Genomic DNA, 23,754 nt, shown 5'->3' with positions numbered 1-23,754 from the left:
GACTCTCTGACTAGATACCAGCTACACACCCCCACCCCCCACCCCATGACAAGCGAAACCGCCATCCCGGAGGCAGGACCGGGCGCTGCGGCAGAGAACACTGCTCAGTGGACAGTCGGTTCCCATCCGTTCTGCCGCCTGTCTTCTGGTTTTGGCTTCTCTGGCTGCAGACCAGGAGCTGTGCACCTGTGATGCTACGGCTTTGCCCATTTTACAGAGAGGTAAGTGGGCTGTCCCTGGCCACACGCGGAGGAGCTGGGAGAAGATGGGGGTCCGGGAAGGGCGAGGCTGGAGGACGGTTTCCCCAGAGCCCCCTTGGAGGGAGTTGGCTGGACACACACTCTCGGGCAACGTTTCCTGAAAGCCCCCACCTCTCCCTCCCTCCCACGCTCCCCTCACCCAACACACTCAGGAGTCAATGTTCAGCAAAAATAATTTAATATTCCATCTGGGCAGCACTGTGGGGTCTGCTTGTCCCTCCCTGGCCCCTGTGCCCTACCTGACCCACTCAGGGACCACCACCCCATCCCTGCCCAGGCCTGGGGGTGCGGGAATCAGAGGCCCCCAGACCCTGGGCTTCATTCCTAGTGAAGCTGAAGCCGCCATAATGCCAGCCTCCTCCAAGAGTCCCAGCTCTGCCCCTGGCTTCCCTGGCAATCCTCCCCTGTCCTGAGCCGGGCATCCCAGAGCCTCCCGCAGAGTCGCACCCCTGAACCTGGAAACTTCCACGCTACAGCCCTGCACTAGGCCCCGGGGAGCTGCCAGTGGACTCGGAGTCACAGCACAAAGGCAGCTCCTCGGTCCCAGAGAAGGAGGACAGCAACTGTGCACCCAGCAAGACACAAGCGATGACACCGATTCACACACACACCCAGTTTAGACGCCAAAGCCCTGCGGGGGAGAAGCGGCCCTCAAGAGTCCTCAGGGAGCCCCAGGTGAGGGCGGGGCCCTAGGAGGGGGCCCCCCGTGTAGCTGCTCCAGGCCGTCCGCGTACTGGAAGGCTCGCCCGGTCTCGTGCTCATACATGTCCAGAGCCACCTCGCAGCTCTCACGCACCACGCGCTCTGGGTCGTCCGCGTGAGCCTGCAGCGCGGCCAGGCAGGCGGGCCGGGCGATGGCGCCCAGGGCCTCTGCGCACTCGTGCCGCACCATGGGGTTCTCGGCGCACCGGGCCAGGGCAGCTGCCAACTGGGGCACCGCCGCCTCATGCTGCAGCTGTCCCAGGACGTAGCCGACCTCATGGCGGAAGAGGGCGCTCCCACAGTGCAGGCCTGCAGGGGAGAGGGGCACTCGCTGGGGTCAGGAGAGGTGGGAAGGGGAGCTCTGTCTTTTCTTAAGACATGGGGTCTTGCTATGTTGCCCAGGCAGGTCCCAAAGTCCTGGCAATCTTCCCACCTCGGCCTCCCAAAGTGCTGGGACAACAGGCGTGAGCTACCATGCCCAACCTGGAGTGCTCTGTCTTGAGGACACCCCTGCCCCCAGCCCCAGTGATTAGGGCTGTCCAGGGGAACTGACTGCAGCTATGGGGGCGGGAAGAGCTGGGAGCTGTGGGGACCCAGGGACGCTCGCACGGGTTCTTAACAGGCCCCATGGGAAATGTTTGGGGCCAGCCCCGGTATGCCGTTCCCTGGGGCAGGCGGCGGCCCCACCGCACAGATGCCATCACTGAACCTCACAGCGAGGCACTGCCCAGGACCCCACCCCAGGAGCCCCTCCTCACCCTCGGCCAGCGCCAGGGCTGCCTCTTCGCCTCCCGCGTTGCGCAGGGCGAACATGGCGCGGTATCGCTCGAAGAGCGGCCGGGACTCGTCCAGCAGCGCCTCCCGCAGGCGCCCCACATCACGCTCCTCAGCCGGCGGGGCAGGGTCCACGGAGAGGTAGGGTCCTGCCGTCGGCTCCCTGCCATGCTGCTGCAGCCACTCCAGCCTGCGCACAGCCAGCTGGCAGGTCTCGGCCACCTGCGGGGAGGGAGTAGGCAGACAGACAGCAGTTGGTCCTGGGGGGCCACGGGGGCCCTTCCCCATCCCCCCGGGATGGCAGCTTAGCAGGGGAGAGAGCCACTGGCAGGGTAACTAACCGATCCTTCCAGGCAGGAAGTAAGCCAGCAGGGGTGGCTGACTTGTAAGTGATAGGGACAGCTGGAGGGCTGGGGAGGGCCTCAGGGAAGTGATGTGGGCGCAGAGACCTAAACCAGCTTAGGGAGGGAGTCAGGTGGAGACCCGGGGATGGGGAAGCAAGTGCAAAGGCCCTGAGGCAGGACCCTGCGGGAGGGATGAGGTACAAGGGGACACGCCGGGCCCAGCCTGACTAGGTGAGGCCTATGGGCCATGGCGAGGGCTTGGGATTTTGTTCTAAAGGTGATGACACACGGTGAGAGCTTTAAGCATGGAACAGAACAGCAGAATTGAGTGTCACACGTACCCACTGCTGCCCCGGAGGAGGAAAGACTGAGGGTCAGGGTGGGATGTGGACGAGAAGTGGCAGGAGAGAAAGGAACACGCATGTCCACACAAACACGTGCACACGCATGTCCGTGGTGGAATGACTCATAATGGCTAAAAAGCAGAGATAACCCAAGCATCAGCCACAGTGAGTGGACTGACAGGGCATGAGCCGTCTACACCACGGAACGTGACTCAGCCACAGAAAGGAACGACGGGGCCGGAGGGGGTGGTTCATGCCCATAATCCCAGCAGTTAGGGAGACCCAAGGCAGGAGGATCGCTTGAGCCCAGGAGTTCCAGACCAGCCCGGGTGACAGAGTGGGACCTCGCCTCTATAAAGAAAAAACTAATAAAATAAAAATTTGTTTCATTATTTTTTTTCTTTATAGAAATAAGGTGTCCTGGGTGCCGGCCTCTACTATGGCGGATGCAAGTAGTAGCAGGAAAGAGGGGGGAAGGAGTCAAAGTTGATGTTATTTATGCGGGGGAATGCCATGTCAGGAGCACCAATTATTAGGGGCACTAACCAATTCCCAAAGCCCGCTCTGTCGTCCAGGCTGGAGTGCAGTGGTGCGATCTCGGCTCACTGCAACCTCCCCCTCCCAGGTTCAAGCGATTCTCCTGCCTCAGCCTCCCAAGAAGCTGGGACTACAGGTGCCCACCACCTCGCCAGGCTAATTTTTTTATTTTTAGTAGAGATGGGGTTTCTCTATTTTGGCCAGGCTAGTCTCGAACTCCTGACCTCAGGTGATCCACCTGAACATAAAAGAATAGGCTAGGTGCTGTGGCTCACGCCTGTAATCCCAACACTTTGGGAGGCCAAGGTGGGCAGATCACCGAAAACACAAAAATTAGCCAGGCGTGGTGGCGGGTGCCTATAATCCTAGCTACTGGGGAGGCTGAGGCAGGAGAATCGCTTGAACCCAGGAAGCGGAGGTTGCAGTGAGCGGAGATTGTGCCACCATTGCACTCCAGCCTGGCGTTGCAGCAAGACTCTGTCTCAAAAAAAGAAAGAAAAAAAAAGGGGGGCGTGGTGGCTCAAGCCTGTAATCCCAGCACTTTGGGAGGCCGAGACGGGCGGATCACGAGGTCAGGAGATTGAGACCATCCTGGCTAACACGGTGAAACCCCGTCTCTACTAAAAAAATACAAAAAACTAGCCAGGCGAGGTGGCGGGCGCCTGTAGTCCCAGCTACGCGGGGGGCAGGAGGCTGAGGCAGGAGAATGGCGTAAACCCAGGAGGCGGAACTTGCAGTGAGCTGAGATCCGGCCACTGCACTCCAGACTGGGTGACAGAATAAGACTCCCGTCTCAAAAAAAAAAAAAAAAAAAGAAGGCTGGGCGCAGTGGCTCATTCCTGTAATCCCAGCACTTTGGGAGGCCAAGGCGGGTGGATCATGAGGTCAGGAGTTCAAGACCAGCCTGGCCAAGATGGTGAAACCCCATCTCTACTAAAAAGAAAAATTCAAAAATTAGCCGGGCGCAGTGGCAGGTGCCTGTAATCCCAGCTACTGGGGAGGCTGAGGCAGGAGAATCGCTTGAACCCAGGAAGTGGAGCTTGCAGTGAGCCGAGATCACGTCACTGCACTCCAGCCTGGGGGAGAGTGAGACTACGTCTCAAAAATAAAAGAAAGGAAAAGGAGGCTCTGACATAGGCCACAGCATGGATGCACCTTGAGGACGTCATGCTCAGTGAGAAAAGCCAGGCACAGAAGGCCACACGGTGTGCAATCCCATTTCTATGAAATATCCAAGACAGCCCATCCAGAGATAGGAAGGGAATGCATGGTTGCCGGGTGCAGGGGCCGGGGCAGGGGATGTGGAGTGACTGCTGATGGGGGGCAATGGGTTTACTTTCGGGGTGATGAGAACGTTCTGGAATTAGACAGTGGTGATAGCTGCACGAGTCTGAACGTATGTAAAACCACTAAAGGGCACACTATGGAAAGGTGAATGGGAGGTGTGTGAATATCTCAATAAAGCTAATACTTTTTTTTTTTGAGACAGTCTCACTCTGTCACCCAGACTAGAGTACAGTGGTGCAATCTCAGCTCACTGCCACCTCCGCCTCCCAGGTTCATGTGATTCTCCTGCCTCAGCCTCTGAGTAGCTGAGATTACAGGCGCACACCACCACACCCAGCTAAGTTTTGTATTTCTAGTAGAGACGGGGTTTCACCATGTTGGCCAAGCTGATCTCGAAGTCCTGACCTCAGGTGATCCACCCGCCTTGGCCTCCCAAAGTGCTGGGATTACAGACGTGAGCCATAGCACCTGGCAATAAAGCTGTTATTTTAAAAAACAAGAAGAAATGTTGGAAGGAAGCCAGGGACCCCTGAAGAGGTCTGGTGGGCCAGGGCAAGGTATCAGAGGTATAGGGCACTGGGTGGGTTCAGAGGGGTCTTGACAGAGGGACTGGACGTGGGGGTTAAGAGAAAGGGGGTCAGGCCAGCTCAGGGGCTCAAGGCCCAGGATGGAAGCGGGTGAGCAAAGCTGGTTGTCGCCGTTTTGCCAAATGGGGCTCAGCAAGTGTCTATCCGCATTGTTGCCCTGGCCTCCCTCATCCCTGGGGCATCCTTGGCCAAATGGTCGCCCTGGCAACCAGAGATGGGGAGAGTTTGAGGCTGCTCCAGGCCAGGGCTGGGGCAGGGCTGGGTAGGGCTTCCCAGGGACCCGAGACTGGCAGGGAGACAAGCGGGCGCCTGGTTACCTCGATGACGGGGTCCGAGGAATATTGCTTCAGGAGCTCCAGAACCTCCGGGTCCCCGATGGCCCCCAGGGCCTCCCCTGAGAAGCAGCAGCCAGAGAGTTCACGTTGGTGGGATGGATGTGTGGAAAATGCCCGGCTACCTGGGCGACCAGGGGACACCCCTCCCATGGCTCTGCCCCTGTGGGGGAAGCCCCGCCTCTGGCCATGGCTGATTGGAGCAGCAGTGGGTACAGGCTCCTCGCTGGACCAATCAGCATCCCCTCTCCAGAGCCAGGCATTGCCTGGAACCGCACCTGGCTGCCGCTCAGAGCAAAACGGACCCGATCCCGGCCCGCACCATGAGACAGGGAGACAAGTACGTCCCTGCAACTCGGGATCACAACTGACAAGCAGTTCCAAGAACCCAGGAGGTCAGGGTTGCAGTGAGCTATGATCACACCACTGTACTCCAGCACGGGTGACACAGTGAGACCCTGTCTCAAAAAAAAAAAAAAAAAAAAAGCCCCAAACAGGCCAGGCCTGCCGGCTGGAGACTCCACTTTGGGGCCACTGGGGCTGCACTTGGGTGGGTTCGGGTGCAGGCGCAAGCGCAGGCGTAGCAAGCCCAGGTCGGAGCTAGGCTGGCGGCGGCTCCCTGCAGAGCCCTGGGTGCAGATGTTCGTTTGATTTTTTTCAGAATCGAGTTCAAGGGCCCTGCCTGTGAGGCAGCTGAGCTGGTGGTTTTTGCCTTTCCTGAAGGCTGCAGTTTGCATTTGTGCACCTGCCTGGCAGGCCCCCTCTGCCGGGAAGAGTCAGTCCCGTGTGCGCCAACACACGCTCTTTGTCAGGCACCTCCCACGCGCTGATTGCAAATGAACTCACTGGTTACAGAAACACAGGAACACAATCCCAGTGACACAGACGCACCAGCTACCTGACTCACTGGCGTCCTTTGCTGTCTAGGGCCCTTGCTACAACAGTCTTTTTTTTTTTTTTTTTTTTTTTTTTAGACAGAGCTTTGCCCTTGTGGCCCAGGCTGGAGTACAATGGCGTGATCTCCACTCAAGGCAAACTCCGCTTGCCGGGTTCAAGCGATTCTCCTGCCTCAGCCTCCCGAAGTAGCTGGGATTACAGGTGCCCGCCACCACGCCCCGCTAACTTCTTTGTGTTTTTAGTTGAGACGGAGTTTCACCATGTTGTCCAGGCTAGTCTTGAACTCCTGACCTCAGGTGATCCACCCGCCTCAGCCTCCCAAATTGCTGGGATTACAGGCGTGAGCCACCACACCTGACCTGAACAGTCTTTTTTTTTTTGAGACAGGGTCTCGCTCTGTTGCCCAGGCTGGAGTGCAGTGGTGCGATCCTGGCCCACTACAGCCTCAACCTCCCTGGCTCAAGTAATCCTTCTGCCTCAGCCTCTTGAGTAGCCGGGACCATAGGCGTGAGCCACAATGCCTGGCTTGTATCTGTCTTGTCACTGTTTTGTCTCTCACATACGTGACAGAGCCTGGCATACAGTAGGTGCTCAAAAAGGTATGTCCAATGAGTGGAGTAAATCTAACATACATTAGGAGTGGGGATCTATGGCTTGTCGCCTGTTTTTATATGAGCAAAAACTGGTTTTTAAAACACTTTTAAGGGTTTAAGGCTGGGCGTGGTGGCTCACGCCTGTAATCCCAGCACTTTGGGAGGCCGAGGCAGGTGGATCACTTAAGGCCAGCCTGGCCAACATGACAAAACCCATCTCTACTAAAAACACAAAAATCACCCAGGCGTGGTGACACACACCTGTAATGCTAGCTACTTGGGAGGCTAAGGCAGGATAATCACTTGAATCCGAGAGGCAGAGGTTGCAGTAAGCCAAGACGGCACCACAGTACCCCAGCCTGGGTGACAGGGCGAGACTGACTCAAAACAAATAAATGGTTTAAAACAAAAAATTAAAGGGATAATACTTCCTGATGGATGGAATTTATATGAAATTCAAATCTGAGCATTTACAAATGAAGTTTGTTTTTTGTTTTTTTACAGACAGGATCTCACTCTGTTGCCCAGGCTGGAATGCAGTGGCGCGATCACGGCTCACTGCAACCTTGACTACCCGGGCTCAAGCGATTCTCCCTCCTCAGCCTCCCAAGTAGCTGGAACTACAGGTACATGCCACCGTGCCTGGCTAATTTTTGTATTTTTTCTAGAGACAGGGTTTTGCCATGTTGCCCAGGATGGTCTTGAACTCCTGAGTTCAAACCTTCCTGGGCCTCCCAAAGTGCTAAGATTACAGGCCTGAGCCACCGCCCCTGCCCCCCACCCAATTGGGATTGTCTGGGCACGCAACCTTAGCCATTTGGTGACAGACGACCTATGCTGGCTTCACTGAATCGCTGTCTGGCTGCAGAGCTGCAGGTATTTACTATCTGGTGCCTTATGGGGCAGTTGACCACCCTGGTATTTATCACCTGAGTGAGAACAGGGACACGTGGGGTCATGAAGAGGTCAGGCAGGAGGGAGCAGGTGCCCGGGACACAGACAGGTGCTCACCTGCCTCATGGCGCACCATGGGCTCCTGACGGGTGTCTTGCAGCACGTCCACCAGCACGGGGATGGCACGGGCATCCTGCATCTGGCCCAGGCAGTAGGCCAGCTCATGCTTGAGCAGGGCGGAATCGTCAGCGAAGGCCTGGCTGATCCAGGCAATGGCGCCTGGGCCGCCGAGCCCGCGCAGCGTGAACAGCGCCCGGAAGCGGGCCTGCAGGGGCTGCTTAGGGTCCACCAGCGTCTGCCCGATGGCATCCACCTCCTGCTCCGTCACCATCGTACTGTCAGTGGGCCCCGGCCTTCCACAACCCTGCTCAGGCTAAACCTCGGGGGGGGGGGGGTGTGAGAACCTACGGCAGAAAAATGAGAGCTCAGGTTAGAAGCCCCCTTCACCAGTTCGTTGGCGTGTTCCTAGGAACTGGGCGAGGCAACTTCCTACCCACTGACCAACCTGAGCATCTGGGCTGAAAGCTCAGCTCCAACCCCCCTACTAGCTGTGCAGCGTTCCATAAGTTGCTTTCTCTCTCTGGGCCTCAGTCTCTGCACTGCCTCTCACCTATGGGCCTATCAGAAATGACCTCCACTGTTTGCTCTCCACACAGCAGCCAGAGGGACAGATGACCCCCAAAATGTCCCTAGCAATCCCCACCCAATATTCATGGCTTTATATTTTTGGTAAAGATGGGGTTTCTCCATGTTGGTCAGGCTGGTCTCGAACTTCTGACCTCAGGGGATCTGCCCATCTCGGCCTCCCAAAGTGCTGCAATTACAGGCTTGAGCCACTGCTCCCAGCCAATAATGAAGGAATTCTTAACGGGACCCGTTTAGGATTAAACAAGTTTTACTGGGTGTCTGAAGAACTCCCCAAACCTCCATGATTTAGCAGGAGACAAGTTAAGGGTGATTACCCCAGCATCTGGACCCATTCAGATTAAGTAAATTTACTGAGGTTCCAAAGGAAGGTCTTCAGGATTCAGATCTCATAGATTGTTAGTCACTTATGTCTTTAAATGAATGCACACTTACATGTAGATGTATAGCTTAGAGGGTATATAAGCTCTGGAAAACTTTGTCATTTTGAGTTGGTCTGGCGATATTTTCCAGGCCTTCTCCCTGTAGCTGGTTACAGAAATAAAAACTCTCTTCCTCCCCAGTTAATCTGCATCTCGTTATTGGACCATGAGAAATAGCACTCCGACCCTCAGTTTGGTCCAGGAACACCCATGCTCCTCTCACGTTCCTGGGTTTCAAATGTCAGTTCCTCATGGAAACCTTCCCTGATCACAATGGACAATGTTCTCTTTCATCTCTTTTCGCTTGTTTGGCTTTATTTTTCTCCATGGCACCGAAGACTCCTAGATATCATATTGGAAATTATTGGTTTAGTTGCTTGTGGTTGATCTTATCCCTCATCAGAATAGAACTCTGAAGGCTGGGACTGAGTCTATCTTAGTCACTGTTGTATTCCCAGCACTTAGTGCAATGACCAGCACGCAGTAGGACTCAATAAAAACAATAACCGGCTGGGCGCGGTGGCTCCGCCTGTAATCCCAGCACTTTGGGAAGCCGAGGTGGACAGATCATCTGAGTTTAGGAGTTCGAGACCATTCTGACCAACTGACCAACATGGTGAAACCCCATCTCTACTAAAAATACAAAAATTAGCTGAGCATGGTGGTGGGTGCCTGTAATCCCAGCTACTCGGGAGGCTGAGGTAGGAGAATCGCCTGAACTCCCGAGAGGCGGACCTTGCAGTGAGCCGAGATCGTGCCATTGCTCTCCAGCCTGAGTGACAGAGCAAGACCCTGTCTCAAAATAAATAAAAACGATAACCATGACAATAGCCACTGACACTCACGTAGCATTTGCTATGCGCCAGGCACTCCATGCTCTTTACATTCATTAATTCATTCAATCCACATCACTACCCTATGAGGTAGTTACTAAGATTGTCCCCATTTTACAGGTGAGGAAACTGAGGCACAGTTTGGGACTGTGCTTGGGAACTTGCTTGGGAGCAGCCTGAAGAGTTAGGAATCCAGGAAGTCTGGCTCCAGAGTCGGGCTCTAAACCACCAACGCTTTGTTGAATGACTTAGGATGAAAGAACACAGCCAAAGAGGGGAGAAGGGACCCCTCTCTTTCCTCCAGATCGGCTGAGAACCTGGAGGACGCTTCATCTCAGGACAGGCAGGCTATGGCATGCCGGCAGCCCTCGCTGGTTAACAGTGGCATCAGCAAGGCTGCCTGGGCCTGACGAGGGCGGTGTGGCCACCTAAGCACAGGTGACCATCACTGGAGAGTGACACCTTTAAAGAGGGGTCATCAGAAACCACAGAGGCCAGGCCTGTGCGAGCTGGCAGGGCACTGGGGACCATCGAGACCCTGCCGTACGACATAGGAGCCTCAGGACGTGAGGCAGGCACTCTTTCATGTAAAAAATCCCAGAGAAAAGAGATTGCCGGGACTCGAGACCCCTTAACCCGCCCTATCCACAGCCAGCGAATCCCTGAGAACGGATTCCCTAACGAGGCGCTCCCGGTGCCACCGTCCGCCAGACCCGGGCCCCGCACCGTGATCGCCGCCTCTGGGACGCCTCACCGAGCTCTGGAGACTCAGGGCCCGTCGGCCCGGCCAGTTCCCGCGGACGCCTCCGCCACCACCGCTTCACCTGCCGCGACGCTCGCAGTGCGGTATGGGGGCCGCCATTTTCTCCCCCACGTGACCGTGCCGGACTGCACCAACGCAGCCCCGGGGGAGACCTAGCGAGAGGCTCCCGTGCAGAAGAGAGGCCCGGAAGCCCGAGTCGGTGCTGGTGCCATAGCTCATGCAAGGACAGGAACAGTATTCCTAGTGCATTCCTCGGGGAACGGGACGGGCAACGTATGCCCTTTCACGGGAAAAAATTATCACCAACCCCCCCACTGCGGTACGAGAAGTGAGAATGGTTTCTGCCGATTCGGCGCCGAGCCTGGGCTGGCTACCGACGGAGCATGCGCAGTGTTTCTAGGCGTGGTCAGACTCCAGAGGCGTGGCCAATGGGCTCAGGGAGCTCGAACCCTAAGTAGATGAGGAATAAAAAAACGAAGAAATGTAGTCGTTCATTCATTCACGTATGTAATAAATAGTACATGGACCTTAAGGACAAGACAGCCTGCAGCCCTTACCCTCGTATGCCTCACAGTGTTGTTACGGAGACAGAAAATAACAGGATAAGTAAACGCAATACCTATTAGATAGTGGAAAAGGCTAACGAGAAAAAAAATTCGGTAGCCAAGGGCGGTGTATGTATAGGGGGAGCAGTTTCAGGAAGGGTGGCCAGAATGTGAGGTGGTGACATTTGAAGAAAGACCTGAAAGAGGGCGGGTGCGGTGGCTCACACCGGTAATCCCAACACTTTGGGAGGCCGAGCTGGATGGATCACCAGAGGTCAGAAGTCTGAGACCAGCCTGGCTAACATGGTGAAATCCCCGTCTCTACTAAAAATACAAAAATTAGCTGGGTGTGGTGGTGCGTGCCTGTCATCCCAGCTACTCAGGAGGCTGAGGCCAGAGACTCGCTTGAACACTGGGGGCAGAGGTTGCGGTGAGCCAAGATCACACACCATTCCACTCCAGCCTGGGTGACAAGAGTGAAACTCCATCTCAAAAAAAAAAGGAAACAGACAACGGAAGAGCAAGGTTAGAAGCAGAGAGAACAAGGACGGGTGCGGTGGCTCACGCCTGTAATCCCAGCACTTTGGGAGGCCGAGGCAGGCCGATCACCTGAGATCGTGGGTTTGAGACCAGCCTGACCAATATGGAGAAACCCCGTCTCTACTAAAAATACAAAATTAGCCAGGTGTGTTGGGGCATGCCTGTAATCCCAGCTACTTGGGAGGCTGAGGCAGGAGAATCGCTGGAACCCAGGAGGCAGAGGTTGCGGTGAGCCGAGATTGTGCCATTGCACTCCAGCCTGGGCAACAAGAGCAAAACTCCATCTCAAAAAATAAATAAAGAAGCAGAGAGAACAGAAATATGCAGGTGCCAGATTAATTCTGAAGAAGAAACAAACAGGATTTGTAGATGCATTGGATGTGGGAATTTAGAAAAATGATCCCAAGGATGAGTACAAGGTGTTGAGAGGAGCCTCTGGAGAGATGAACCCCATCTCACCTCATCATCCTATCCATCCACGGTCCTGTAGACTCTCCCTCTTAAACAGAGTCAGAATCCAATCAGCTTACTCATCTTTACTGCTCCCGTGAGGATCGGGATCCAAGCCCCTACTGGTGTCACCAGAATGCTGTCTAGACAAGAAAAGCAGGAGCTTTTTTAGGTATTTATGCTTTTGATCTTTTCTTTCTTTCTTTTTAAAGTTTTTTAAAATTATTTATTTTTTAGAGACAGAGTCTCTGTCACCCAGGCGGAATGCAGTGGTATACTCAATGCTCATTGCAGCCTCAAATTCAAGCGATTCTCCCACCTCAGCTGCCCTAGTAGCTGGGATACAGATGCATGCCACCTCGCCTAATTTTTTCTCTTTCTTTTCTTTTTTTTCTTTTTGGAGACAGAGTCTCACTTTGTCACCCAGGATGGAGTGTAGTGGTACGATCACGGCTAGCTGCAACCTTTGCCTTCCAGGTTCAAGCGATTCTCCTGCTTCACCCTCCCGAGTAACTGAGACTACAGGCACCTGCCACCACACACAGCTAACTTTTTGTATTTTTAGTAGAGATGGGGTTTCACCATGTTGGCCAGGCTGGTCTTGAACTCCTGACCTCAGGTGATCCACCTGCCTTGGCCTCCCAAAGTGCTGGGATTACAGGCGTGAGCTACCGTGCCCCGCTTGCAATCTCTCATTTTTTAAATGTGGGCGATTGCCAGGAGTGGTGGCTCGTACCCGTAATCCTGGCACTTTGGGAGGCTGTGGGGTGAGAGGATGATTGCTTGAGCTCAAGATTCCAAGACCAGCCTGGGCAATGTAGTAAGTCCCCGTCTCAACAGAAAAACAATTTTTTTTAATTTGGCTGGGTGCAGTGGCTCAGCCTGTAATCCCAGCTACTTGGGCGGCTGAGGCAGGAGAATCTCTTGAGCCTGGGAGACAGAGGTTATAGTGAGTTGAGATCCTGTCACTGCACTCCAGCCTGGGCAACAGAGTAAGACTCTGTCTCAAAAAAAAAAAAAAAAAAATCAACTGGGTGTGGTGGCTTATGCCTGCAGGCCCAGCTGCTCAGGAGGCTTGATAGCTTGAGTCCAGGAGGTCAAGGATCCAGTGAGCTGTAATCACACACACCACTGCATTCCAGCCTGGGTGACAGAGCAAGACTCTGTCTCAAAAAAAAAAAAAAAGTGAGCAATTAATAAAAAAATATCGCTGGGCACAGTAGCTCACGCCTGTAATTCCAGCACTTTGGAAGGCCAAGGCAGGTCGATCACCTGTGGTCAGGAGTTCGAGACCAGCCTGGCCAACATGGTGAAATCCTATCTCTACTAAAAATACTAAAATTAGCTGGGCGTGGTGGCAGACGCCTGTAATTCCAGCTACTCAGGAGTCTGAGGCAGCAGCATCAAGACTGAGGCAGGAGCATCGCTTGAACCCAGGAGGCAGAAGTTGCAGTGAGCCAAGATCACACCACTGCACCCCAGCTTGGGCAACAGAGCGAGACTCCATCTCAAAAAAAAATTAAATAAAAATTAATGAAAAAACATAAAATGCTGTGCATAGCAAAGAAATCCCTTTGGAAGGCCAACTTCTAGGTTAAGACAACTTTCACAAATATTTATTGAGCAACTACTGTGTGCTGGACAGTGTCCTGGGCACCGAGAACACAGGACAAAACAGACACAGTGTCTGGCCTCATAGAGCTGACACTCCCTTTTTTTTTTTTTTGAGACGGAGTCTTGCTCTGTCACTCAGGCTGGAGTGCAATGGCGTGATCTCGGTTCACTGCAAGCTCTGACTCCTGGGTTCATGCCATTCTCCTGCCTCAGCCTCCCTAGTAGCTGGGACTACAGGCGCCCACCACCACGCCCGGCTAATTTGTTGTATTTTTTTAGTAGAGACGGGGATTCACCCGTGTTAGCCAGGATGCTCTCGATCTCCTGACCTCGTGATCCGCCCGTCTCGGCCTCCCAAAGTGCTGGGATTACAGGCTTGAGCCACCGCGCCCGGCCTTTTTTTTTTTTTTTAATTATTGCATTGCCTTCCTACGTGTTGGAAAGCTGACTGCAGATAACAGCCCTCAGCCGCCTTGCGAGGACGTCATCTCAACATGTTTGTGGCTCGGGGTGTTTACGGAGGACTTCCCGTGGACCAGGAGCTGTGCTGACTCAGGAAGGCTACAAGGGTGGGGTGCCAGGTGTGACTGGCCCCAAGGATGCTCCCTGGGAGGAGATAATCCCGGGGTGCAGGACACAGATATCAAAGCCTCAGCCAAAAGCAAGGCCTGTGTAAGTCAGAGAACTGGGCATCTGGCCACTGCAGACCTGTGAGAAACTGATAGCAAGGAAGAACCAAGCCTGTGCTTTCTGTTCTGTGCGTCCTCTGGGATTGAGCGAGTTCCTGTGAGCCAGAAGTCTGGAATCCAGGTGTCTGCAGAGCTGTGCCCTCTCTAGAGGCCCCAGGGGAGGATCCTTCCTGCCTCTTCCAGCTTCTGGGGGTGGCCGCCAATCCTTGGTGTTGCTCGGCTTGTGGCTTCGTCACTCCAATCTCTGCCACTGTCATCACCTGGCCTTGACCCCTGTGTGTCTGTCTCTGTGTTTCTGGGTCAGAATCTCCCTCTCCTCTCTTTTATTTTATCTTTATTCTTTTGAGACAGAGTCTTGCTGTGTTGCCCAGGCTGGAGTGCAGTGGCACGATCTCAGCTCACCATAACCTCCACCTCCCAGGTTCCAGTGATTCTCCTCCCTCAGCCTCCTGAGTAGCTGGGAATACAGGGGCCTGCTGCCACGCTTGGCTAATTTTTGTATTTTTAGTAGAGATGAGGTTTCACCATGTTGACCAGGCTGGTCTTGAAGGCCTGACCTCAAGTGATCGGCCCACCTCGGCCTCCCAAAGTGCCGGGATTACAGCTGTGAGCCACCGCGCCCGGCTCCTCTTTCAGATCTTTATTAAAACATCATCTTTGCAATAAGACCATCCCCGAGCACTGCATCTGAAACCGTAACCTCTTGCCTCCTCCTATTCCCTGTTCTCTTTTCTCCTTAACTCAGCTCCAGACAAAGGGGAATTTTTTTTTTTTTTTTTTTTTTGAGACCGAGTCTTGCTCTATTGTCAGGCTGGGGTGCAGTGGTGCAATCTCAGCTCACTTCAACCTCCGTCTCCCAGGTTCAAGTGATTCTCCTGCGTCAGCCTCCCGAGGAGCTGGGATTACAGGTGCACGCCAGTACGCCCAGCTAATTTTTGTATTTTTAGTAGAGACGGGGTTTCACCATATTGACCAGGATGGTCTCGATCTCTTGACTTCATGATCCACCCGTCTCGGCTTCCCAAAGCACTGGGATTATAGGCGCGAGCCACTGTGCCTGGCAAGAACTTTTTAAATAACAGCTGTATTGAGATATAGTTTACATACTGTACAATTCATCCGTGTAATGTGATAATTGAGTGGTGTTTAGTATATTCAGAGTCAGGCAGCCATCATCACATCAATTTTTTTTTTTTTTTTTTTTCCTGAGACGGAGTCTTGCTGTGACGCCCAGACTGGAGTGTGGTGGCATGATCTGGGCTCACTGCAACCTCCACTTCCCGGGTTCAAGTGATTCCCCTGCCTCAGCCTCCCAAGTAGCTGGGACTACAGGTGTGCGCCACCACACCTGGCTCATTTTTGTATTTTTAGTAGAGACAGGGTTTCACCAGATTGGCCAGGCTGATCTCGAACTCCTGACCTCAAGTGATCTGCCCACCTTGGCCTCCCAAAGTGCTGGGAATACAGGTGTGAGCCACGGTGCACGGCCATCACATCAATTTTAGAACATATCCATCAACCCCCCAAAATAAAGTTCATTCCAGTCACTCCTGATCCCCCCTTCCAGCCCCTGGCAACCACTAATCCACTTCCTGTCTCTATGAATTTGCTTATCTGGACATTTCATATCAATGGAATCACTCACTGTGTTGTGTCTGGCTTGTTTCACTGGGCACAATGCTTTTGAGGTTCATCCAAGTTGTAGCCTGTGTCAGAGCCTCATTGCCTCATATTGCAAAATACCGTGTCATTGTATGAATGGAGCATTTTCCATTCATCTGTTGATGCACATTTGGGTTGTGTGTACTTTGTGGCTGTTAAGAATAAAGCTGCTATGCACATGGGCGTGTGAGTTTTTGCATGGATGTTACATGTTTATTTCTCTTAGGTAGATACCTAGGAGTGTTACTGCTATGTCATGTGGAAATTCTATGTTTAATTTTTTTTTTTTTTTTTTGAGACGGAGTCTTGCCCTGTTGCCAAGGCTGGAGTACAATGGCGATCTCAGCTCACTGAAACCTCTGCCTCCCTGGTTCAACCAATTCTCCTGCCTCAGACTCCTGAGTAGCTGGAATTACAGGCACCTGCCACAATGCTCGGATAATTTTTTGTATTTTTAGTAGAGACAGGGTTTCACTATGTTGGCCAGGCTGGTCTCCAACTCCTGATCTCAGGTGATCCACCTGCCTCCGCCTCCCAAAGTGCTGTGATTACAGGCGTGAGCCCGGCCCAGAATTTTTTTTAAAACCTGTGTTTTTTTTTTTTTTCAAGGCATAGCCTTGCTCTGTCGCCCTGGCTGGAGTGCAGTGGTGCAATCTCGGCTCACTGCAACCTCCACCTCCTGGGTTCAAGGGATTCTCCTGCCTCAACCTCCCGAGTAGCTGGGATTACAGGCATGCGCCACCACGCCCGGCTAATTTTTCTATTTTTAGTAGAGACGGGGTTTCACTGTGTTGGCCCGGCTGGTCTTGAACTCCGTACCTCAGGTGATCCGCCCGCCTCGGCCTCCCAAAGTGCTGGGATTACAGGCCTGAGCTACCGCACCCGGCCTAAAAACCTGTTTTGTTTCCTGCTGTCTCACTGGGGCCTGGAGGAGCAGCACTTAGTAGGAGCGCAATGCATGCTTGTTGAATGAATGAATGACTCTCAGCTGTGACGTTTCTACGTTCGGCACATGCACCTGGTGTTGGGTCCTATCTGCGCTAGGTAGGCGCAACGTCAATGCCGCACTGTGGTGTGCCTGGCTTCGATCTACCCTAGGAAGGGTCCGCCCTGGGGCGCCCTATTCCGCTGCTGTCCTCAATGGGAACCACACCCTCCACCTACAAGAGCCATTTCTGCAACGTATGGCACCCCGCCGGTCCTCTTCCGGTCGTGGTTGCCCTGGGCAACGCGTGGAGCCGCGCTTCCTGTATTGATTCGAATCGCGGGAGACGTCACGTCCTCCCGAGATGCCCAACGCGCGCAGGCGCAGCCACTCGGATTGGGCAGAGCCTGGCGAGGTGTGGGGCAGGCGGGGGGCGTGGCCGCGATTCGCCGCGCGCCGGCGTGGGGGAGTGGCCGGGTTGCGGGGGTGCGCGCGGCCGGCCGGGCGCGCGCGGCGGAGGGAGGGAGCCGGGAGGCAGCGGAGGAGCTACGGCCGCCATATTAGGGACCGCGGAGCCCGGGATCCCGTCAGCGGCGGCTGCGGCCGGGCCTGCGGGAGCTGCGGGGGCCGGAGGCGGGCGCTGTGCGGTGCCGGGAGAGGCGGGGTCGGCGGGAGCCAGCGAGCGACGGGAGCGAGCCAGGTGAGGCGACCGGGGTCGGGGACCCGCCCCCCGGGCCCTAAGCGGCGGAGCTCGACTACGACCCCCCAAAACCGAGACGGCGGGACGGGCTGCGACCCCCACCCCAGCTCAGGCCCCTCCAGGAGCCCCCAGTCCCCTCAAATGCCGCCTCCCAGGCCGAACTAGGCCCGGGTGACCTCAGCATCCCCGTCTCCCGAGTTAACACCCGAATCCCAGCGTCCCTCCACGTCGGGGCCTGCCGTGACCCCCACTCCGAGCCACCTGCATGTCGTGACCTCCCCGCAGCCGCAGTCAGCGTCCACCATTCTTTTTAAAATAGGCTGAACTCTGCGCCCCCAACCAGGGGACCCCACTGCGCACCCCTAGAACAGCAGACCCCGCCTCCTAACCCGGCTGATTTCTCCCTGGCCTGTCATCCCCGGGACTTCCCAGTTCAGACCCTCCCAGCTTGGGTCCTGCCCATATGAAGCCGCCCCCCGTCACTGAGCCTGTTGTGTGCCATGACTCGCCCAGGCCCCAACCAGCCCCTCGCCCCAGTAAAATGCAGTCCCAGCCCGGGACACCCGGAAACCGTGTCTGGGGTCACTGTAGTGTCCACCAGTCCCCGCAGGTACGGGTTGAGTGCATGGATGTCCCCGTTTCACCTCGTCTCTCTGATTTCTGCTCCCTCACCCTCCCAGCGTGCCCCCTGCCAGCCCCCATTCCCCCCAAATCCAGCTCTCCCACCAAAGCCTCAGACGAGCTCTCCATGCACAAGTCCTCCCTCCTCCAAACTGAACCTCCGTCCTGCACCGTGTCTTCTTCCAAATGCAAGCCAGGCCATCTCGGATCCTTAGAATATGGAGTGTGTCCCCTATTCAGAGCCATTTTACCCCTCCTCAAACCCGTGACACCCCCTACCCCCCTTCCAACTTCCGGACCTGTCCCCACCCCATGGCCTGAGACACCCCCCCAATGTGCAGATGTTCAGTCTAAACCTGTTTTTGTTTTTTCCCCGGTTTTCTCCACCCCAAACGCATTCTCTGGTTCAGGGAGCCCCTCTCGTTCAGCTTCCACCGTCCTGCCCCAGTCTACTGGGCGATGACCTCATGCCTCCCCGTGGTGAGGCCCCCACCCCAACCTCTATGCTTTGAAGGAGGGTGATTTACCTAAGGGAAAATCATCCACCCAGAACACACACCCCGGGCGTGAGGGCAGCCTGTGGGGCCTTTGAAGGGAAGGCCAGGTGGGCTCTCTGGGCATGGGGGTGGGGATAGAAGCTGATGACATCGCCTGGGTTTGGTGCCTGGAGTGGATGTATCTGGGGCCGTCTGTCATGCGGAATTCCACGTGGGCCTCCTTCTGTGTCAGGTGCCGTGTGCTTCGGAATCCCAAGTGGAGGCAGGTGTGCTGGCCACTGGCTGCTGCCTGGCGCCTTGCGCAGCGAGCGGAGTTGGGTTGCAGAGAGTTTTGCTAAGGGTGCAGACATTTGCTCAAAGTCAAGCCTGGTACTTTACTGGGGAGGGGTATCTTGGCAAGGTGGTGCCCGCCAATTTGCCCCTGTGACTGCTTCCCAGGTCAAATGTCAGAACCTGTGCCCTGGCTGCAGGCAGTGGTGGGGGTGGAGGTGGGGGTTTGGAGTTTGAAGGAGGAGTTGCTAGAAACAAACAAGCCTGATTGGTTTCAAGGTGGGGCTACATTGATTTTCTTTTATTATTTTTTTCTTTTTTCTTTTTTTTTCTTTGACACAGAGTTTCACTCTAGGTTGGAGTGCAGTGGCGTGATCTCAGCTCACTGCAACCTCTGCCTCCCGGGTTCAAGTGATTCTCCTGCCTCAGCCTCCCGAGTAGCTGGGATTACAGGTGTGTGCCACCATGCCCGGCTAATTTTTATATTTTTAGTAGAGACGGGATTTCACCATGTTGGCCAGGCTGGTCTCGAACTCCTGACCTCAGGTGATCTTCCTGCTTCGGCCTCCCAAAGTGCTATGATTACAGGCGTGAGCCACCGCACTCGGCCTTATGTTGATTTTCAAACCACCTACTGTTTAATGGGACTTCTGGTGAGGGGGTTTTGTAGACTGAGAACTTCTGGGTTTGGGGGGCCCGGAATGGAATTGGTTCTGAGGACCTTTTGTTTGGTGTCACTTAGAGGGGAGAGGTTGGAAAGTCTGTGTGTGAAGGGCTGCTCCCGGGACTCCTGGCAGAGGTGAACATCTAGGGGCTTGGTCTTCTAGGAACTCACCGGTCCCAGCCCTGTCATTCACTGATCCCAGCCCTGTCACTCCTTTCTCCTGGAGCAAAGCTCTCCACCGCACGATTCTGTCCCCAGGGGACACTTGGCTGTGTTTGAGCCACGGGTGCGGCTCAGTGCCCCAGTGTGCCCAGGACGGCCCCAGTACAGAAAGCAGCCTGTCCCCAGTGTCTGGACTGTGAGCCCCATGAGGGCAGTGAGTGTGCCTGCCTGGTGCCCGCTTTGCCCCCGGCCTGTGCAGTGCCCTGGGCCAGGTGCTTGCCAGCAGCGGATCCCCTGCTGGCACTGCCACAGGGACCCGGGCACCTGCCAGCAGGAAAGGGAATGTTTGACCTCATCTCTCTTCTGCCCCCAACACCTCCCTATGGTCACCAGTGACCTGCTCGTCAACTCCACCTGTCACTGCCTTGCCCACATGTCACTATTCTCCCCAGCCACTGGACTCAGCACAGAGCCAGAGCCCCTTCCTGGGCCATTTAGGTTCTCGTCCAGGGACGTTCATGTCCCCAGCGGCCCCAGGTCCCTGTGTGCCTTGGCAGGTGACTGCCTTCCTCTGCCTCAGTGTCCTCATTCATGGACGGGATGAGGGGCGCACAGGCAGCCTGCCTGGCCGCGCCTCATTCAGTCACGCAGCCACCACTGACCACGAATGACACGCCACCCCAACAGTGAATGCCCCCGCTCTCTCAGCTTCCTACTCCGTCTGGTTTTTCCTTCAGGCTTCTTCACTGGCCCTTCTTACTTTCTTTATTTAATTTTTGCTCGTAGCCGCTTTATTCGGATACACTTCTCCTGCCACATGATTCACTGCTTTAGAGCACGCAGTTCCCTGGTTTTTATATGTTCACAGGCTCGGGCCGCCATCCCCTCTGTCCAATCCCAGAGCATTCTCATCACCCCAGGAAGGAACCGGCCTTGACCCCATCCGCCGCCACCACCTGTCTCCCCTGTCTCTGTGGCTGGGCCTATCCTGGACATTTCATAGAAATGGGATCCCACGTTGTGTGGCCTTTTGTGTCTGGCTTCTCTCACTGAGCGTGAGGTCCTCAAGGTGTCTAGGCTGTGGCCTGAGTCAGAGCCCTGCTCTTTTTCATGGCTGAGTCATGTTCTGTGGTGTGGAGGCACCGGGTTTTGTGCGTCTCCTTATTCAGTGAACACTGGTGCAGTTTCCAGTATCTGCCTGTTGTGAGTCGAGCTGCCACAAAGAGGCAGGCGCTGGTGGTTGTGTGGCGACCGTCCTTGTTGCTCTGTGACTGAGGCGCTGGTGCCTCCTCTCGCCGGCCGATCGTGTCTGATGGTGTCACCCCCATGAGCCCAGCTCAAGAGACCTGCCGTCCAACCTTCCCACCTTGTCCTCCTGGCCCCAGCATGTCCCTTCCACCCCAGCCTTCCCAAATTGCTGCACAGTTCTGATTTTTTTCTTTTGAGATAGAGTCTCGCTTTGTTGCCCAGGCTGGAGTGCACTGGCGCAGTCACAACTCACTGCAGCCTCGACCTTCCAGGCTCAGGTGATCCATCCACCTCAGTCTCCAGAGTAGCTGGGACTCCAGGTGCGCCACCATACCTGGCTAATGTTTGTGTTTTTTGTAGAGACGGGGTTTTACCATGTTGCTCAGGCTGGTCTTGAATTCCTGGGCTCAAGTGATCCTCCTGCCCCAGCCTCCCAAAGCTCTGGGATTACCGGCAGAGCCAGCATGCGCGGCCTCACTGCTGGGTTCTGGAGAGTGGCAGGCCGTTCAGATTCCTGTGCCGTGTTGCACACGCTCCCTTCTGTTGTGAGTCTTCCTCTCTCCCAGATCAGAGTTGGCCTGGGAACCTCTGTATTCTCATCCCCACCAGGCTTGCAGGCCGCTGGGTCCGTGGTGGAAGGATGATGGGAGCAGAGAGAGGGTGGGCAGCGGGCATCTGTCTGCTTTCAACAGAGGGCTGAGGAGTGTGGGAGGCCAGTTGCTGATCTGTTTGCCCTAGGGAGCAACTCCTCCACCTAAGGATCCCCTCATCCATGCATTCCCCACCTGAGTGACTCTGCTCTGCCCCCACTGGACACTGGGCAACATCTTGGGACCTCTGTGCATTGTCACAACTGGGGGGCGCTCCTGGCATGGAGTGGGTGGAGGCCAGGGATGCTGCTCAGTGCCCCACATAGCCCAGGACTCCCCACCATGGACGTGATCCGGCCCAGGTGTCCGCAGTGCTGAGGTCGGGACCCCTGCCCTGAACTCACTGGACTGGGTTTTTCCTGCTGCCGCGTCACCTCACCTGGGAGCTGTGGGTGGGAGCTGCATGACACAGACAGAGATGCAGAGACGTACAGGCCTCGGGAACCTGATGGGGCTCCATCCAATCCTCACAGGCCGCAGGCTTGGTGCCGCGCTGCCTTCCTCCTCGCGTGGGGCACTGCAGTCTTCTGTGCTGCTGCAGACCCGGGTGTCTTTTAGGTCTGAAGGTGTCACCAAGTCAGACAGGGCTATGGGTACTCAGTGGTACCAGGAGGCTGGAGATGAGAGACCTCGGGTCTTTTATCGGCAGGCACCATTTGGAAGTGTGGAGAGCAGTTCTCACTGGAGTAGGCCGGATGTGGCAGCTGCCCCCACACAGGGAAGAGGGTGAGGGCTGCTGGCTGAGAAGACCCTGGGGATGCTTCTCGTCCACTCTAGACTGCTGTTCACTCTAGACTGCCTGCCAGCCAGGTGCAGAGGCTCACACCTGGAATCTCAGCACTTGGGAGACCTCAGCAGGAGGATTGCTTAATGAGCCCAGGAGTTCGAAATCAGCTTGGGCGATATAGGGAGACCCTGACCCTCGTCTCTGTATTTTAAAAACAAGAAAAATAGACTGCACACCCGGGGGGACAGCAGCTCGGCTCTGCTTTGCAGCGCCTGGGTCAGCACCTAGAACCCACATGGCGCGTGGCTGGTTGGTGGGGAGGCGGCGGCTGGCAGCTGGCGGTGTGAGTAAATGAATGACGCGTGCGGGTTATGGTCCCGGGGCCCAGGCACCGGCCCCCAGCAGTAACTGGCCTTGCCGTGGCTCACACAGGCACCCTGGAAGGCGCACTGTCCCTCGCCGAGGGTCTGGGCCCCACCCTTTTTCCCTGGCTCCTCCTGGCTGTATCTTTGCGTATGTAGAGGTCAGAGGCTGCCAGCTCAGCTTGTTCTGTGGGTGGGGGTTGCTCCCTGCAGAGATCTCTGTGCCTCAGCGGTCTCTCCGCTAGGCCCTGGCTCTGGTTCTGGTTCAGAGTCCACCTCTCCCCTGTGTCAGTCCACCCCTGCAACCACGGCTACCTGCCCCAGGAGCCCCATTTCTCTGATGTTCTTCCTCTTCTCTGAGACTGACGAGGGCAGCATGGGAGGAGATAAGTGTTGTGGTCTGTGGCCAGGAGGTCACTGGGGCAGCATCCTGGCTGCCAAGGCACCTCCACGCCCAAGGATGAAGGAGCAGGGAGCAGTCTGGGGACCTTCGTGCACCTGCCATGAGTCCCGGGCCCAGCCAGCATCCACTGAGCTCCTCCGGGGCCCTGTGTGCAGCTGGGAGTCCTGGGCCCAGCCAGCTCTCGCTAAGCACCTTCTCTGGATCAGGCTGGATGCCTGCCGCCCCGTAGACCTCGTGCCTGAGTTCGCAGCTTCCTGGGTGCACAGCGCTATCCCTGCTTAACTGATGAGGAGACTGACCTCCCAAGAGGTGAAGCTGCCCAAAGCTTCGTGGCCAGGAAGGGTTGAAATAGGGACTCAAAGCCTGGGCTGGTGCCGTCGAAAGCCCACACTCTTTCTGATGGACCCTGCTAGAACCTTTTCACGGGACTTGGTTTACTTTCGTGGGAGGGCACAGGGAGGGCTGGCGATAAGGGTGTCTGGGTGCTTCGCCTGCCTTGGGCCCCTGGAGCTGCAGGGCCGAGGGCCTCGTGTGCTGGGTGGTGTGGTGCTGGTGGGGGGCTCACGTGCTCTGACAAGGCCATCTGTGTGGCTGGCACGGCTGCCCCCTTAATTGCATCATGACACCGAGGGCATCCAAATGGGACCCGAGAGAGCCGTCTGGAGCCCTCTTCTGAGGAGCGGCTGGGAATGAGATCAGTGGGATGAGGTGATGCTTGTGAAGCCGTGTTTTATGAAGGACACTCCTGGGT

General features: G+C 55.7%; 2 protein-coding genes across 4 annotated transcripts in view; one reads left to right on the top strand and one right to left on the bottom strand.

The window, feature by feature from the left end:
* Nucleotides 1-421: 421 nt before the first annotated feature.
* DOHH (deoxyhypusine hydroxylase) lies at nt 422-10,753 on the bottom strand. 2 transcript variants are annotated; one of them, XM_033197049.1, is made up of 5 exons: nt 10,238-10,753; nt 7,669-8,015; nt 5,153-5,229; nt 1,721-1,958; nt 422-1,271 (listed from the first exon to the last, which is right to left on the bottom strand). In XM_033197049.1, the coding sequence occupies exons 2-5, from the start codon at nt 7,940-7,942 to the stop codon at nt 922-924; spliced, it is 939 nt and encodes a 312-aa protein (XP_033052940.1). In that variant the 5' UTR covers nt 7,943-8,015; nt 10,238-10,753; the 3' UTR covers nt 422-921. The 2 variants fall into 2 exon arrangements, with proteins under 2 accessions (XP_033052940.1, XP_033052939.1); XM_033197048.1 differs by having other exon boundaries at nt 10,266-10,753.
* Nucleotides 10,754-17,186: 6,433 nt separating this feature from the next.
* FZR1 (fizzy and cell division cycle 20 related 1) overlaps nt 17,187-23,754 on the top strand; it is a 29,016-nt gene continuing 22,448 nt past the window's right edge. For both annotated transcript variants that reach the window (XM_033196511.1, XM_033196510.1), the window contains exon 1: nt 17,187-17,399. The gene's annotated coding sequence lies outside the window, so the exon portion shown is untranslated. The remainder of the gene's footprint in view (nt 17,400-23,754) is intronic.

Source organism: Trachypithecus francoisi, unplaced genomic scaffold (assembly GCF_009764315.1).
Source record: "Trachypithecus francoisi isolate TF-2019V2 unplaced genomic scaffold, Tfra_2.0 Lachesis_group5, whole genome shotgun sequence".
Classification (NCBI taxonomy): Eukaryota; Metazoa; Chordata; class Mammalia; order Primates; family Cercopithecidae; genus Trachypithecus; species Trachypithecus francoisi.
Note: the sequence above shows the minus strand (reverse complement) of the source record. Positions and strands in the feature narration are given on the sequence as shown.